Raw genomic sequence first — 19395 nt, 5'->3', positions numbered from 1 at the left:
CTGACAATCAGCGCGAAGAAGATGTCAAAGCTGCTCTTTTTTCGCTCCAGAATGGCCGTGAACGGGAAAATTTATAGTACGAAGTCCCTGCCAGAAGTTGCGTTGTTCATCAAGAAATACCATAGGGCCGTAGACGCGTTGTTTCGGCCGGATCGTTGGAGGAGATGAAGCGGGATAAGGTTGTGGTACCCAAGTTGGCGAACTCGCCCAACGTCCCCAAGTTGCCTCCCATCTAGGATTTCTGGACAAATCTGAAATATAAGAGTTATGGTTAACTGCCGGAAGGCCGCACACAAGGGCGTAGAGTTTTTTTGCGAGTAAGCTAGTATTATTCTCTTCCATAGAAAATTTATCGAACTCAATTATCTGTCTAAGTTATTTTTTTACCAACATTCGAAAAAAGTTCATTTTTTCACCGCATACGTTGTAAACAAATTCTATATTTGTTTTTAAATATAATAACAGTTTCAGTCTGAATTAATTTTTATGAGCAATAAATCCAAAGCAATACACTTTGAAGTTTAATTTTATAGCATGAAGGACATCTAATCGTAGTTTACATTAGCCAAAACTGATTGTCCCATCATTTCTACTGACAAATATTTGTTAATTTCCTTGCTTAGCACATCAAGCCACTAGTGGCAATCAGTGCAACAGATGTTTATGTTTACTTTGCCACTCAATTATGTTCCCATTAAATACACACTAAAATGATTCAAAAACTGAGCACACCTTGAAAATGCTAGAAAATCATCAAAGTGAATGCATATTTTTTTCTTCATTACTAACTGTATTAGTCAAGGAAAATTTGTAAATAAAATGATATTTTTTTTAAATTTTGTTTAGTTGAAATTAAATAAAGATTCTCAAACTACCGTACTTGCCTTGCATACTTTCAATTTTCCCTCTAGCCTAGGAACACATGATGACATCGGTGTACAGAATGAGATCACATGTGGTGTCACATTTTTACAACTCAAATAGTTTTCCCACAACCGGCTCACACTGTTTCCAAAGCCGCAAAAACGTGATCGAAATTGTTTTGACCCAGAAAAAATGATTTTAGAGAAAAGGGGTCTTCGGAGAAGAGGTTCCATTAATTATTCTCCATGTTGTAGAAGTTGCGATTTTGTGATTAATCCACCTAAAAGTGAGATACAAATTTTACTTTGCTCATTTTTGCATATAAAAATCCACTTTGTTCGGCAAAGTTGTGGCAAATTTTATAAGAAATGACTTTGTTGAAGATACCATACTTCTATCTGCCTATTAAAATGGACTTTTGTGGAGTTTTCTACAGAATGCCCCTTAATATCTATTTTTACCACATAACTCTTTATAGTGATTTTCTACAATTTTTCAATGTTCTACAATGTTGTTTGTTTTAACAAAATACACAATTTCTCTAAAGAACGATTATTTTTATCTCCTATATTTATTTAGTCATTGAAGATTTTTATTAAAATAATGTACTATTTCACTGACAAATATCTGCCAAATCTGCAAATATCTGCAGACCAAACCATTTCTACGTTAAAGTATAAGTCAAACAGTATTCAATCCAGACATTGGCATTTGTTTCTCGCTGTCTCCTGCATTCGAGAACATGCGCTCAAATATTGACTACTATACATCAACATAGAAATGGTTTGGTCTGCAGATATTTGCAGATTTGGTAGATATTTGTCAGTGAAATAGTACATTATTTTAATAGAAATCTTCAATAACTAAATAAATATAGGAGATAAAAATAAACGTTCTTAAGTGAAATTGTGTGTTTTGTTAAAACAAACAACATTTTAGAACATTGAAAAATTGTAGAAAATCACTATAAAAAGTTATGTGGTAAAAATAGATATTAAGGGGCATTCTGTAGAAAACTCCACAAAAGTCCATTTTAATAGGCAGATAGAAGTATGGTATCTTCAGCAAAGTCATTTCTTATAAAATTTGCCACAAATTCGCTGAACAAAGTGGATTTTTATATGCAAAAAAGAGCAAAGTAAAATTCGTATCTCACTTTTTGGTAGATTAATCACAAAATCGCAACTTCTATAACATGGAGAATAATTAATGGAACCTCTTCTCCGAAGACACTATTTCTCTAAAATCATTTTTTCTGGATCAAAACAATTTCGATCACGTTTTTGCTGCTTTGGAAACAGTGTGGCGGCTGCCACTTGCATCTGACAAATGGGCAGCGAGGGGCGGCAGGTAGCGCAAAAACGAAACCTTTCACGGTTACCCTGGACTTACGGTGCACAGTATCGAATGCAGCCGTGCCAACAACAACAACAGAAGCATGCGAGAGAATAATTATCACAGCTTTTGTCAGCCGGTTTTACGTACCACTTGGATGATGGTTACCGAGAGACCGATCACAAACCGCGTACACTGCACTAGTCGAGCCGTGATTGTGTGTTGAACCGCGTTAAAAGCAAACAAACTCTTTGAGGGAGGTTGAAGGAACTACCGTGCCAATTTTTTGATAAGTTCCAGTATAAGTTTTAACTTTGTTTTCCACACATAAGCAGCTATTCTCCGTTGGGAAAAATTGACTTATAATATACGATTTAATAATTTAAGCAGAGAAAGATGGCTGTTCGCAGGTTTATTATATTCTAATTTTTTTTATTCTAGGACCCGTGTGAATAGAGAAATAGTTTAAAGCGGTAAAGCGGCAACCGTTCGACATTGCAGCAGTTGATGGCGTTAAACCGTTAACTTGTCATATTATGAAACGATTTGAAGGTCTTGTTGTGCCAACAAAAGATTCAATTCAACGTTTTGTGGGCTATAAAAGAGGGAAACTGTGATGAGCAAACGTGATATAACCACATGACACTAAACAGTAAACAGAAGACTAAAGAAATGAGTAGAGAGCTTACATTCCCAATTCTGTTGTATACGAAGTAAAGGCAGTTGAATATCTATTTGACGTGCGGTAGCAAATGTGTTATTTTAGACAAAAATTTCATAGTTCGTAAGCGAATAAAACCTGAACCTAAAATCTATTCTTTGGAACGATCGAAAGGAAATTTAATTGAATTGGTATAGAGAACTTCAATAGGAACGAGTCGTAGATAGTGATAATACCGTTAAATAACTAAAAGAATATAAAAATATTCAAAAAGTCTCAATTTTGAAATATCTTAATGGTGATAAAAATATTTTAATTTGATTACCCGAGTGGCTATTAATAATCAGAACAATTTAATCCTAAAATCATTTTCCGATCGACAAAGTTTTAGGTGATAATTTTGTCATTTAAAAAAACATATACCAGAACATTATAAATGATGCATTACCACATTAGAAAAATGTATTACGTATAATACAAAATGCTGAGCGGGGGCCTAGTGTGGTTGGTAACGTCTCCGCCAACCACGCTCGACGCCTGGGTTCGAATCCCACCGCCGACATAGGTGTCGATGGTTGTGAGGTGGCGTGATCCACTCACAACCAACCCAACTGGTCTAGATTCAATCCTAGCCGACACCGGGAGATTTTCTGAGGCGAAAAATCTCTGGGATCACGCCTTCCATCGCATGAGGAAGTAAAGCCGTTGGCGCCGGTCCGTTAATAAACGGGTCGTGAGTTAGGGTCCTGGGTGTGGAGTCGCCTCCCTGGGCGTCGGTGAATGGCCACAACAGTGGCGGAACTAGACCGACGGAAAATAAGCGAGAATAAACCCCATCTGTAGCCCATAGATTTTTCACGAAGTGTTGTAAACGAAGAAGAAAAATCTGTGATTCTGTGTAAAGCAAAATTTGACTTGTTTTGATCTGCAATATTTGTACCTACCTGAAATTGAACAAAAATAATTTCAAATGGCTCAATGCAACAGATCTTACCTGAAAAAAAGAAAAATAAAACAATGTTATCATTCACAAATATTAATGCATTTTCATCACCTTCAAAAATCTAGAAATAATAAAAAATATCCTCAAGGTACGGTTATCCGAGATACGATTATCCCAAAAACTGAATAGTTTTTAATTGCTTATAAGTAGTTCAACCTTTTAAACATATATTCAAAATGACTCGAAAACAGATGTATTTACAAGGTAATTTATCATAAGCTGTTTGATTGGAAAAAAATTCAAGAATATTTCAAAATTATTAGACTACAACGCTCTATGCAAAGAAAAATGCTTTAAAACTTTATTTAAAAAAAAAAAACAATTTTAAATATTTCTCCGTTCTGGACTTTTTGCACCGGGTTCGCCACAGAAGGCAGAATCACGAAAGGCAGAAGCACGAAAGGCAGAATCATGAAAGGCAGAACTCTATGACCGTACACACAAGGCAGAATATTTCAAAAGGCAGAATTTCGAAGGGCACGAAAGGCAGAATCACTTGTAGCAATACCTGACTCACGATAGCCAAGTGCGCGATGACAAATTGGTGCGAATCCTGGTCACCGTATCAAAGCTGCTACTCTACCTGTATTATTTAATATCATTTGGTAACCAGACATAATAACTGGTCACAAGCAATAACCAGTTTTGATGTGAGGTGCAAATCAAGCCTGATTATTAGATCCGAAACGCGCAAACTGGTTTGGCTCAGGTCCTAAAGACTCTCACGGCATCGCGGAGAGTAATTTTTCAATTTTAGGTATAACTTACACTAGTCTCAACGGCTTGTTGATTATAATTAACATAAAACAATTCATGCGGCGAAGACGCATAATCGAGGGCCAGGAACCGAGGCGGCACAAAGCCGCCATGGTTTCCGCGGTCCGAGCCGGCCGCCGACCCGCCGTCGGAAGCGGCGGCCTCTCGCATACAAACAACTGATCTACTGGTTTGCTAGGATTATTCAAACAGGTTTTCTTTCCCTTAGTTAAGTCCGAACGAGCGGTAGCGAGTAAGGACAGCATACACTTGGACAATAGAGTCGGCCAAAGGCCGCGAGTGTGTGTTGTTAAAAAGAAAATAGACCATTTTTTGATTCTGCCATTCGTGCTTTTTGTAATTCTGCCATTCGTTATTCTGCCTTATGAAATATTCTGCCTTTCGTAATTCTGCTTCTCGTGATTCTGCCTTTCGTGATTCTGCCTTTTGATTTTCTGCCTTTCGTAGGAGACCCTTTGCACCAGATAACAAAACAAAATTCTGTCATAACTTGAAGTTTTCAAGCAAATTAAAATACAATAGAATAAACCCCTTTTTTCTATTTTGAAATTTAGAGGTTTATGTGTAAATTTTTCACAGGGAATTATTAGTTCCCTACAGCTCACAGAACTCAGTTTTTTTATAAGATGAGAATATAAAAACAAACTGACATCAAATTATCACAAATCGATCGAGTAACATATGCAATACCCCAAAGCCACTTGCGAACTCTCTGCAGGACACATAAATTACGAGCTGTTTTCGCGATTTTGAACAGGTTTATTTCTGTTACAGACATTTCTAAACGGTGCTTCTGGTCGCTAATTGCGTTCGTTCAATCAACGGAACCGAGCCGGTCTCTACAGAAACCTCTCGCGTAGCTGGTAAACTATTGAGATTGGTTGCCAAGGTTCAAACATGATTGGACGATGATTACCGATACAGCATTCCGCCTTAGACTTAAAGGCGGTTCCTTTTAAGAGGGACACTTATTGACAAGGGCTAGCTATTTCAAGCGCAGCATAGCTCAGCGTAACGAGCGCGACTTTGTTTGTCTTAATTTATACTTTGTAAAACAACACACACTGGAAATGCCATTTGGAGGTAATGTTTTTCCTTCCCTCTTGCTCGTTAAATGCCATCGCTTAATTCTGCAAACAATTTACCACGAGCGAGGTTAAACCCGCGCACACTAATGACTTCTCGATATCCCATCCCGCCGTTCCTGATTGTCGGTAATGTACGCAACCATCGCTACTGTGGAGAGAAGGAAACGGACGAAAGGTCGGCTAGCTGACGATTCATGACAAACAACCGAAGCAGAAGCCATCATCAGCTCGCTATCACTCCATAAAGGCAAAAGGACAACTCCATCACCGCAGCACACCATCACACCGACCGCTTCGTATAATGTTTCTCGCCCCGAGGAGAGCAAACATAAACATAAATGTTCATATTTTCCCGTTATCATCCATTGTGTTCCGCTCATAAATTCTATGACTCGCTCGCTTCTCCGTGCCGCCGATGGGAGACGCCGCTAGCTACTTTCGGGACATTGGTTTTTATCCAGAAGAGTACGCGTTTCATACGCTTAAAACAAGCTATTTCGAGTTAGTGAATTATCGTCGCTTGATGGGTACTATAGAGCAGCGTCAATTGTAGATTGAAGGCCCTAATTAGTTACGTGCTAATTGGACAATGATAGAGACTTTGTTTGTTGGTTTGGCTTAAAGCTTGGAAGACTTTTGCCTGGGCATTTTCATTAAGTGTACAACGAAAATATAACTTCAAGAAAAAATGGGTTAAAAATAGAGTTTTTCATAAGTGGTTTTGTGAGCATGGTCAGGAGGAAAATACACTGAGGCAAACATGTGTATTTCACCTGCTATGTGTGATTTAACCCACACATGCTCAAATTTATTAACTTTTGTTGTCTTTATAATTTCTGAACTATAGTTAGACGAAACAGTTATCAGTACTCCGCCGCCAGACTTCTTCTGGGACTCAACAAAATTCCTATCATCTCTGAATACATCATAGGCGCTACCATAAACTTCTTCACTTTTCATACTTTCATCCCAGTTGGTTTCAGTTGCCAGAATAATATATCTGAACTTGATAGAAATAACAAAGCCTGTAATATAGATTTATATCAAATTCTGTTATCGTACACTTGAATGTTCAAAAGTGTGTTTTTTAAAGCATATTTATAACGAAATTTGTTATTCAATTAACAAAATATTGTACATTCTAACTAATTTTGATCTTTTCCTGCCAAAAACCTTACAAAACTTGCTATAATTTGTAATAATCTGTAAGTAATTTTGATAGGGATTCTGATATTTTTACTACTAACGAGACCAAGTTTAGAACACAACTTGATACAAAAAGTTTGCAACAAAATATCAAGATTTGTTATAATCCTGATATTTTTGACTGATCGGGTAATTCTTATTTCTGAAAAAATGTTAAAATATGTTTAAGGGAAAAACATCGTGTTGGCGAGTACTCGTTTGACATGTTTGTTCATGAATGTATTTAGACAGCGAGCCTTTCCAGTAGCAGAAACAAAAGATGACGATTATCGCAGTGTAAACCGTTCTACCGTGACCATTTACAAGTCTGGTAGGATTAAACTTCATATTCATTTTGGTATTTTTAGGATACCTCTAATATAATATACCGGATTCTCTTCTGGCACGATCTTTTTTACACGGATTGTTTTTACACGCCTTTTTTCGCACGATTTCTCGAAATGACACGATTTTTCTAAACACGCTTGTTTTTGCACGGGAAGCATTCCCTGTGCTAAACAAAAAAATTGCACCAGATTCTTTTTTGCACAGTTGCGAAATTTTTCCACATTCCTTTTTGTACGGTTTCTCGAAGTAAAGCAGGTATTAGACGAAGCAAATATTTGCTATTTTTGGTACCGTAAACTGGGGTGACTTTGATCACTTTTTTGATTGTATCTCAAAAATTTTCAGAATATACTGAAAACAATATTCTTTGATATTTTTAAAATAAGTACTGGCATGCATTGGAAAAGATTCAGTCACTACTTCAAAAGTTTAGCAACAATTTTGCTGTTTTCAAATATGCTCTAAAAATTTTACACCAATAGTCATTCCGGGGTGACTTTGATCACTTCATTGTTTTGATAAATTTGGAGTAACACTTTGCTACTTTCACTAAATTGAACAGCCTAAAACGACTTAAACGAGTTTATAAATATGGAAAGCAATTTGGGGGCCATTCACATCCTTCGTAAACAGTTTATAATGGCGAATGTCCAAGATTCATACAAAATTTTCAGAATATATATGAATGATTATTCACTGAGAGAGAAGGTGGTCTAAAATCATCAAAAACTAATCCACGAGGAATATGACCTATTAAATTGTCCAAATTTGCATGTTACTTCACGTCTTGGGTTATTGTTAAGAAGAAATATGTAATACGCTGTGGAGAAAATTGGGACTCAACATTGCCTTCGAGGAAAAACTTGCAAAAATAACAATAAAATGTATTGTTATAATATTTGTTCATCTTATGAACTAATCTGGGAACAAAATAAAAACACTTTACGTATTGCAACTTGTTGTTTTGAATCTGCTTGAACCGATTGTTTGTATGCAACAAAAATCGCCAAAAATACACTTTATTTTCAAATAATATTTTAGCATGAAAAACACTCTTTAAATAGCAGGAAATGCATGAATAGTAGCAATGCGAACATATATCCACACAATCAGTGAAGATTACGACAAATTCCAAGCACTACGAGCGCTTTTCTACCACATTTTCAGAAAAGAGGTACAGTGATCAAAGTCACCCCAGTTTACGGTACGGATTTTATTTTGTGCAAATAAAATTCGTACCAAAAATAGCAAATGTTTGCTTCGTCTAATACCTGCTTAACAAGTAACAATTTTGTTTGCACAGATTCTCGAAATAACACGGTTATTTTTAAACGGGACGCATCCCCCGTGCATAAACAGAATCAGGTGTACTGCATATCGGTTGGTGGTTAAACATTCCATTTCGCTGCCTTAGTGCAGTGTACTCCAAAACGCACTTCTCCAGTGCAAAATTAGCATATTGCTATCTGGCCGCTATTTGACACATGGCTCAAGGCGCCAATAAATTGTGAATTCTATATTTCATATACCTCGAGATCGGTCGAAACACATATTCGCAAGATGCGTACACCGCTATACACATTAGAGTGAGGCGTCATTATATGGAAAAAAAAACCTAAATTAATCCACCTAGCGGTCAGACCCAGCCTTTCTCATTTAAACTTTTATTTATAAAAATAGATTTACATGAACGCTTCAATCCAATTCACTCTTCAGGTTCTAAAATATTGATGTTGCAATCTATACATATAAATAAAAATGCAGTCCGGTCTGTCTGTCTGTCTAATCCATATAGGCTCGAAAACTACCGAACCGATCGACGTGAAAATTTGTATGTAGAGGTTTTTGGTGCCGATTAAGGGTCCTATGATAGTTTGAGACCCCTCCAAGAACTCAAGAATAAACCAAGCAAATGAAACCGAATTCGGCATGTGGATGTTTTAAGAGGTAACAAATATGTCCATAATAGTTGAACGCCCCGCCATTGTGCAATGGTCCAGAAACCGAATTTAGGGGGGAATTTGGGTCTAGAGCTCTAAAGCAACATTTTAGAGAAAAACTTTCTTCTACAAAGTTGTTACATATGATAAAGCGCTCATTGAAAAATTATCAAAAATTAGGGTGATCAACATTTTCGATGCAATCAAGTATCTAACTTTTTTATCTTTGTAGATAGAAGAAAAATTTGTTCTGAAATATTCTAGCTCCATTGATTTTAAGTAACTTCGTAAAATAAAGTTTTTCTCTATCTTTGAAAACAACCGATTTATATTGAAAAAACATATTTTACGCTCTAACTTTTTTATTTCAAGTTTCATCTCAAAACTGTCTTTGAACGACTTTTAGAGCTGTTTAAGAGAAACAATTTGCAACGCTGACATCGTAAATATCTCAATTTTACTCAAAGTTATTAATATTTTTCATCAAAATATATGCGTTTTTCATTTGTATGTTATTCATTTTGGGGCAAACATAAAAAATATCACTTGGTCTCATTTTGAAGGGCATACTTGACTCTATAAATGGAGGAACTTTTAGAGATATGTTATTTTTTAAATTTGAGTAAATTCAATTTAAAAACAAGACAAAAATTTCAATAATTATATACATTATGCATATAAAAGCACCCAGATTTATTTTTTGGTATTTTTTCTTGCAACTAGACGTAATTACCTTCAATTTGACCCAAAAAGATCGAAAATCGATCTACTGGTTCAAAAGTTATGATTTTTTTTTAAATAAAATACATCGAACACAGTCGTTTTTAAGGTCACTCTATTTCGAAGTTGGTCACGCAAAGTGCTTCAATTGTGCTCAAAATCGCAGGGATGCATCTATGTTGAAAATAATCAAACTCGTATTGTTTCGTTGGGTTGTTACGGGGACCAGCTCCGAAATAGGGTGACCACAAAAAACGGCTATATTCGATGTATTTTATTTAAAAAAAATCATAACTTTTGATCCAGTTGATCGATTTTCGATCTTTTTAGGTCAATTTAAAGGTTATTACGTCTAGTTATAAGAAAAAATACCAAAAAATAAATCTGGGTGCTTTTATATGCATAATGTATAAAATTATTGAAATTTTCGTCTTGTTTTTAAATTGAATTTACTCAAATTTAAAAAATAACATATCTCTAAAAGTTCCTCCATTTATACAGTCAGGTATGCCCTTCAAAATGAGACCAAGTGATATTTTTTATGTTTGCCCCAAAATGAATAACATACAAATGAAAAACGCATATTTTTTATGAAAAATATTAATAACTTTGGGTAAAATTGAGATATTTACGATGTCTGCGTTGCAAATTGTTTCTCTTAAACAGCTCTAAAAGTCGTTCGAAGACAGTTTTGAGATGAAACTTGAAATAAAAAGTTAGAGCGTAAAATATGTTTTTCAATATAAATCGGTTGTTTTCAAAGATAGAGAAAAACTTTATTTTACAAAGTTACTTAAAATTAATGGAGCTATAACATTGTAGAACGAATTTTTCTTCTATCTACAAAGATAAAAAAGTTAGATACTTGATTGCATCGAAAATGTTGGTCACCCTAATTTTTGATAATTTTTCAATGAGCACTTTATCATATGTAACAACTTTGTAGAAGAAAGTTTTTCTCTAAAATGTTGCTATAGAGCTCTAGACCCAAATTTCCCCTTAAATTTGGTTTCTGGACCATTGTGCAATGGCTAAGAGTAGCAAAGTTTACAGGAATGGTTGAAAAGCTATATTCTTTCTAGAGCAACTGTTTTGAGCTTTTTTTCCTTCAAGGGGTGATAGAGAATCCTATTTGATGAAAAAATTCCTTCTACGCATATGATCAAAATTTAACTTCTGCAGAGTTATTCACTTTTTTCAGTTTTCGGTTATGTTTGCCGTTAACGAGGTCTAGCACAAGAAGTGTGATAGCTAACTCAATTCTGTTAGTTTCGTTGGAAAGCTGAGAAAATTTCTTTGTCTTTGAGATGACTTTGTTCTACAGAGAGAAAAATTTATTTGCACAGAATTCTTCAGCACTATTTTTATAGTTGGTTAGTTTATTTATTTCAGAAATTCATAACAGCCGACCGAACACGATGATTTTGATGACAATATAAGCAGAATATTTCGATGGAATTTTGTAAAATGATAAAGACTCGTCGTTATATTAATGACTTATGCCGATTCCAGAGCGAGTTGAAGAACTCAGAGAAAATTTGCTTTACCTTGGAGACCCGGATGCTACCTTCCAGACACGGAGAAAATTCTCGTTAATCTGGAAACCCGGAGAGATGGTAACTCTTAGTTTAAAACTGTTGAAAACATTCATAAATCCTCCATATAATGTCATTTCCGGAAACCGGATGACTGTTAGATACCGGAAATCTGTGTCCGACGACATTTTGAAAATCAAGATGGCGACTCCCGGTTTTCGTGAAATCTGCGAAAATGGATTTTATGCTGCAATATGCTTAAACGTTAACCCTCTAGTGTCCAGTGCCGCCTCTAGACGGCCTTCAGTTGAACCTCTAAAAAGCTTCAATCAATACTAAAAAGTGTTTACATAAATTCATAGTGATTTTTTCGAAGGCCGTCTGACAATTAACTTGGGCACTAGAGGGTTAGGTAGCTTTTTATATTATATACTTTATGAGTACAAAGTCTCAATAAAGATCAGAATTTGTTTTGTTCAGCAAAGTTTCGTATTTTTATATTTTATACAACTTTGCCAAATATATCATTCCTCTATCTCTTAAAAGAAAAAAACTTATTTTTTTATTATATTTGGAATTAAGCCATTTTGCGAGTCACTCATACAAACAGTTGTGAAAGGCGCTATGGAACTAAGTTTCACGTTTTGCCTTTTTAGACCACTGGTTGGTGCACTGGTCGACAAAAGCAAAAATATGTTGCCTTCAAGCTTAACCCTCTAGTGCCCACTGTCGCCTTTAGAAGGTCGTCAGTTAAACCTCTAAAAAGTTCCAATAAATACTTAAAATATGTTTTTAAAGATTCATAGTGCAAAGTCCGTCTAAAAATTATTTCGGGCACTAGAAGGTTAAAATGATTGCCAAATTATAGCTCTTTAACTATTTTTGTGAACTTTAGAGTTCCTATTGTATGCAGAAGTGCGTCAAAATGCCGCACAGTAAGTGCTCACCGGGTTCGTTGCTTCTACGTTGGCCCACGGAAAAACTCATTTGAGTCTCTGCAAAAGTTATCTTTGCCAAGGACACCAAAACTCACAGGAATAGTTGAAAAGTTATAATCCTTTATCTTTTTTCAACTTGAGCTCAAAGGCAAAACCTGTGTTAATCAGTGTTATCGGCACCTCCTTTCCTTTTCTCGTGAATTTTGAGTTTTCTTTGTCAATGGGAAATAGAGGAGAGAGTTTGTAAAACTATAGTCGCTTTGCTATTATTAGAAGAAAGAAACTAGTATATTCGATGTAAACATTGAATGTATATTTTTAGAGACAATAATTATCTCGATCTCGAAAGCTTCGAAAGTGTGTTTTGCAGATGTTTCTTTTGATAGAATAAACATACAAATGTTCTGCCTTTAATCGCATACCAGTCCCATATATAGTCCCATATTTTCAAATGTGCCATAATTTCAAACATATGCACCATGCAGTAAAAAACGCGTTTAAATTTACATTCCTTTACATGCACTTAAAGAGAACATTGAAAACCAAACCATTATGTGTTTTCATTTGTAATATGTAAATTTTTTTGGGAATCCTGGCATATTTGTTTGGCCAGGGATAGATTCAGCATTGTCTTAATTTCTGATCAAGCAGTAAGTGAAAAAGAATTAAGGTGCCAAATGTAAACAAGTAGAAATTTTTTTTTAGAGTTTTTCGATTCAAGACATTTTTACGGAGTGTTTTCGTTTTACAAATAAAAAAGGTATCCAGTCATTTTAATAACTACCTTCACCTGTTTAGGTTGGGTGGTAGATAACTATATCTAACAGTATAAAATAAACTTTAAAAGACCTAGTAAAATAAATGTTGGGCCCTATATTTCAGAATCAGATGAATCAATAAAAAGCAAAGCAAAGCCTTGGTACTACATTCCGATTCGGAATTCGACCTTCTGTTTATTATTCACAGACTTCGCAGCTTAAGTGTACAAGAAAATTGCGGGGCTAGCGCTACTGTCCTATTGACACTAACAGTCTCTCCCGAGCCGAGACTCGAACCTACGACAACTGGCTTGTTGGGCCAACATCGTACCTCGAGACCAGCTGAGAGGTAAGATAAATCAATAGTGTCCCCAAAAGTCATTTAGTTCCCGAATAAAGTTAGAAAACAAAATGATAACATGATGTGATGCCCAGTTATCAAGTAAGCTAAATCCTATAACTTGATTTCCTATATTTAGATAACAGAAAAAAACTAATTGATTTCAAAACTGCCAAGATTTGTTATTCAGATGCCCTGAGAGTTGTTATCTTACTTTACTCGGGTTTAATTTGAAAGAGGTATTATCTCGTAATGTTGTTTGCAAACCCACGACCGCAAATTTGACGTTAAATTACATGAGGCTGTTTGTTACATGGCTTACATTATTGCATGTAAGAACGATCGCAAAGGATAAATTCGAAGTAAACTGCTCCTTTTCAATAGTTCTTTGAACGATAGTCGATAAGATTTCGATACATTATCTTGTATCAATATGTTTATGTCAATAACTTCCACTAATCATTGTTGGCTGTTATCCAGAAACCGGAAATTGCTACCTTAGAATTAGCGTCAAAAACAATCAATAAAATTCGGTCATTTTCGGAAACCGGATATCGCCGTTTTGGATTTGAAAAAGGCACCTGGATTTGATTTCCGATCTCTGGGTATCAGAGCGATTCCGGAATGATCTTTTTGGCTATTTTCCAGTAATTCGACGTTGCAATTCCAGATTTTGGCATATAAGCATCATTTCGATTTCTGGAAACCGGAAGTCACCATCTTGGATTTCAAAAAAGCGATTTGTGTTGATTTCTGGTCTCTTGGCATCATTTCGATTCCATAAATATCCATATTGGGTTGTGTTCGGTCATTATAGGGTGTTTTACGGAAAACCGGAAGTAGCCATCGTGGATTTCAAAATGTGGAGTCGATGTTCGGTTGTTATTTTGATTCCAAAAATAACCATACTGTGCGGTAATTGGTCATTTTCGAAAACCGGAAACCATGGCGGCTTGTATATCTAAATAGCGTTTGCATATGATTTCCGGTCTCAGGGCATCATCTCGGTTATGGAATCACAATTTTAACTGTTTTTCAACGACATGAAGATGCCACTTAAAACTTCAAAATGGCCTCTGGGATGATTTTTGGGCTATGCGCATCATTTCGATTACAGAAATGCCTATATTTGGTCATTTTCGGTAACCGAAAGTCGCCATCTTGTATTTCCAAATAGCGTCTGGATTTGAATTCCTGTCTTTGGCCATCATCTCGGCTATGGAATGACTATTTTTAGCTTTTTTCCAGCAATCGGAAGTTACAACATGGAATTTCAAAATGGCGTCTGTGGACGACTTTTGGTCTATGTGCATCATCTCGATTACAAAAATACCCATTTTGGGTGGTATTTGGTCATTTTCGGAAACCGGAAGTCACCATCTTGGTTTTCAAAATAGTATCTCGAGTTAATTTCAGGTCTCTGGGCATTATCTCGATCCCAAAAGTACCCATGTTGGATGGTATTCGGTCATTTCCGGCTGTTTTTTGTAAACTGGAGATCGACTCTATGAATTTCAAAATGGTGTCTGTAACCGTAACGGTCTCTGGGTATCATTTTGGTTTAATGACAAACCATAATAGTCAGTGTTTTTTTTTTTTTTTTTTTTGTAAGATTTGAACCACTGCAACCATTGTTTTGATCTTTTGTGGTATTAGTCAGTGTCAGTGTTTAATAGCTTTCTAAAACCGGATGTCGCCATTTTGTATTTAGAAATGGCGTCTAGATTTGATTTCCGGTCTCAGCACTGTTCTGGTTTAAGAAATATTCATATTGGGTGGACCCTTTTGAAAAGTTTTCCAGAAACCGGAGAATGTCATTTTGACATCTTGAGTCGATCTCCGGCCTCTAGATATTACTTCGGTTTCGAAAATACCCTATATTGGCCATCTTTTAGTTCTAATTCGCCGAAATTTGAGTTAAAAAGTTGTCTCGACATTTTTATTAGTTCAATAGTTACCGTCATAACATTACATTAGTAGAATCAGGCCATTTGGTTGTCAAAGGACTTCAGCATGGGTTAATTCCCAGGCTCCCCACCTACGTACCCTACCTTCAATCTGAATTCTACAGTACCCCTGTTGACTCTCCTTCTAATAAAAATAAGTCCCTATTATAATAAAACTGGTTTTGAGTAACGTATGAAAGTTCTCTTCAGGGAATTGTATTTAGGCGATATTGTTAGGATTGACAGAGGTGCTCGGTATAGTAGAGCAGTAAGCTTGAAACGGGAAGGTAAAAACTTACACACAAGCACGGATATGAATGATAAGCGTATCACTTACTTCAATAGTGATACTGCCAGTAATATGTAGCGAAGGAGTACAGAAAATACCTGGGCAATATCACAATAGTTCTAATCTCGGGTGACAGTGATGAGTTCACACAGGAAAAAAAAACGATCTCTACTTTGCAATACAAAAAAAAATCAAATTGATGAACTATTAAACGATTCAAAAATAATGGTTGTTGCAATTCCTCCCCCTTCCCTTCCTTAACTACGCCACCGAGATACAAAATATTCAATATCACGGGATTCGTACTTGCACAAAATAACACAATGATCATCTTTGGTGTTTAGAAGTGTTCATGTTTGACGTTTAGGAGTTTACAATGAACAAATTTGTGGTTGCTACCCCTATAGATAGACATAATTCAAAGTTTTTGAAACATATACGCCCTGTATTCACCGAATTAAAAATTTTCTGTTAAGCGGTTTCAAAATTAATAAAGATTGATCACACTCATTTACCCCCCCTTTCCCCTAACTTCGCCACCGAGATAAAACAAAGTCTCATATGACAAAGTTGTCACAAAATCACGTCTCATTTTCGAAACCACCTGTATATTAGTTTCCACGATATGCATTTTAATAATTTACAAATAATAAAATTAGTATATCCCCCCCCCTTACTACGCCAATTGGATACAGAAAAGTCAATGTTATAGAAACACACCCAGTGATCGAAATTGGCACGGTGAATTTAGGTGTTGAGGAGCTCACAACAATATCGCACGCTTAGCCTTGGGGCTAATAGCGGTCTCGATCAACTAGATTAGTTGAGAGAATTCGTTATCGATATTGTTTTTTTGGCACATTTTGCATGTGTAGGATAAGTACAACGATACACCGTGCCCCAGTGCTGAGTCGAGAAAATTTCCAGCTCGGAAAGATCCTCGACTCGATCGGGAATCGAACCCGATATCACAACCGTGTGGGAGAGCTAGCCGACCGACATCGCTAACCACAGAGCCACGGGGATCACGTTGAGGAGCTCACAAATTGTTAATTATCATGCTTATCACGCTAATGATAAATATGAAATGCAAAGTCTTTGAAATACAACCACTACCATAGACTCTAATACCGAATTTAATGCTGATCGATCCAGCAGAATAAAATCATTAAAGGTAAACATCGTTCACCCCCCCGGCCGCCCTTCCCCTTCCGACCTTTGCTTGCAACGCCTCTGAGATAAAGGAGGTCTAACATCATAAAGTAACTTCGCAAAAATACATCTCAGATTAAAAAATATATGTATATAAGTTTGCACGGTTATCGGGGAGGATGTTTTAACGGCCATAAACCACCAATCTACCCCTCCCCCCCTTCTTGCCTACGCCTATGAGATAGAGCAAAACTAATATTTTAGTGTTATTCCCCGTACTTGAAAACCCCAGCGAAACCTTAATAGAACCAGCTAATATAGACCAATTTTTCGTTCTCCGCACCGGTGTTGTATATCTTGTTGTTTTAAACCGCTGACATCTGTCACACTGTCTACAATTCAATACCCCATGCTATCAGTTAATGAGACTTGTTATAATGAAAAACACTCAATATTTAACAAACGGAAATTCGATAATTTTTACGCACATTAAACGATTACTTTGGCAAGACACTTGATATCCACAAAACTTTATGGATTTGATGGTTTGACCCGAGCGTCAATGACATTTCGCAGGATGGATTGGTATGATCTAAAATTTCTGCTACAAGTAGGGTTTCGGAGGATAGCGTAAAATATTTGATCGCGTAGGTCACATACTGCCAGTTATGCTTCAAGCTAAAAGGAGCAGTCATTGTCATTTGTCCTGCGGCTCATCTAACCCGCAAAGTCGAAAAATACGAAAAACGAAACATAACGCCCCCAGCGATCATTTAGTTTTGTTCAAGTTGCTCGAAACGAAATGCGCAATGTCACCCCAGCATTTTGAACGTTTTCAGTTCAGTGTTTTCTGGCCTCTTAAGTTCTCCTCTGGTCCCAATACCAGAATTCCCCCTTTTGCTGGTCGGTTTCCTTGATGCCAAAAACGACAAACCTGTTCATATTCTGCTTCAGAAAAGCCACAAAAACGAATTGTGAGTTGTCATAAAAAATCTTTGTTTTGTTTATTCCCCAACACTCGCAAAACGCTTATATGGAAATAGCCAAAAATGAGGTATTCAATTGAAATATGACATTTTACCCACCTATTGGCAGCGTACAAAGGGTTTTAGAACGATCTATTTCTTGTTCCAAAAAGTGACAAAAATAGACCAAAACGTATACCCGTTTCAAATTTTTTCAATTTAGATCTGGTATAAAACAAAATTTACACCACCGGTGCAGCAGTGAATTTGAGTTTGTTACAAAAAAAATAGAACAAAACAACGATTTGGACCACCGCTGAAGATGCCCTTAGACAAAGAATGTACTACAGGCTAAGACCCTAAATAATCGCATATCAGTCTTTTCCTTATTATTCATAGTAATTTACACGAAAAAGCAGTTTTTTAATGAAGAAGTTATGAAAAAGGTCTATTTCATTACATTATGTCGAAAAAATAAGAATAACCCACCCCAAACCGGTGGAATACCCAAAACAAGAAAAATATCTTCAAGCGCTGTTTTCGCAACTCGATGATTTTCCAGATCGGACTGATATGCGATTATTCGCAGTGTAGTGGAGTTGAAATGCGTTATTAATATATAAAAAAAAACATGACGGTACATGTACGAAATGAATACTTCTCTCGTAACGGTATTTGTGCTCTGCCAGAAAGATAATAAATAATATTGAAGATGAATTTTTAAAATTATCTAAACCCTCGTTGAAAAAGAAATCCTTCTTCATTTAATTGATTTTTTATAGACTGTTATTTTATAATGCGAAAATTTTCACTGCCTACTAAACGCGTCACTGAAATTTACTAGACGGAATTCAGTAATTTGATAGAAAAAAAGTCATATCGCTTACAAAATGAGCAAGCAGTGTCGCAAAATTCGAACGTTATCGCTTCAAAATTCCAAGGTAAAAAAAAACATCTTACCCATCGTCGTTATCGGTAGCGTAATCGCAAAGGCAGTTCCACTCCACAGGTACTTCATCGCCTCCGTTTCCACCCTGCGGGTAGACGATCTTCTTTCTGCGGATTGCCAAATGTCGCTCTCGGGAGGGAAATTTGGGTGTCTTTCGAATCAGCACCGGGTGCACCTCTATCGTAGAAGACTTCACCATGGCCAACGACGGTGGTGGTGTGCTAGGCAATGGTGGTGGAACATCGTCGACGAAACTCAGTTCTTCTAGCGGATCGAGGTAGGCTTGTAGAGATGACATTTCCTTCGAGCTTATCGTAATGTTCTACACGTGCTAACCGCAAGTAATCGGGTTTTTTACCATCTAAGTGCATGGTTGGGGCAATTCCACTAACACTAAGGAGCTCCCCGGGGGAGGGTTAGCAGACTTGCACTATAATAAAACATACACATTGACAAAACACTTGATGCGAAATGTGAAACCGATAATCTGCTTGAGGAGTGAGTTACCAATATGTGCGCTTTGTTTGTATTATTCAACGGGGTTGCTTTGATGTAGAAACAGTTTTGGGACAAACTTTACCACACAAAAAATTATAACGTAT

The 19395-nt window shown here is 36.3% G+C and overlaps 1 protein-coding gene across 2 annotated transcripts in view; it reads right to left on the bottom strand.

Moving 5' to 3' along the window:
- The window catches only part of LOC129725539 (four and a half LIM domains protein 2), a 356638-nt gene that overhangs the window by 205499 nt on the left and 131744 nt on the right, over positions 1-19395 (bottom strand). The window contains exon 1 of one of the 2 annotated variants that reach the window (XM_055681509.1): positions 18805-19385. The exons of the other annotated variant lie outside the window; for it this stretch is intronic. Coding sequence (XP_055537484.1) covers positions 18805-19091 — 287 coding nt within the window. The 5' untranslated portion in view covers positions 19092-19385. Of the gene's footprint in view, positions 1-18804; positions 19386-19395 lie in introns of those variants that run through there. 2 annotated transcript variants of the gene reach the window in all.

Source organism: Wyeomyia smithii, chromosome 2 (assembly GCF_029784165.1).
Source record: "Wyeomyia smithii strain HCP4-BCI-WySm-NY-G18 chromosome 2, ASM2978416v1, whole genome shotgun sequence".
NCBI classification, from domain to species: domain Eukaryota; kingdom Metazoa; phylum Arthropoda; class Insecta; order Diptera; family Culicidae; genus Wyeomyia; species Wyeomyia smithii.
This window is presented reverse-complemented; position numbering and strand designations above follow the sequence as displayed.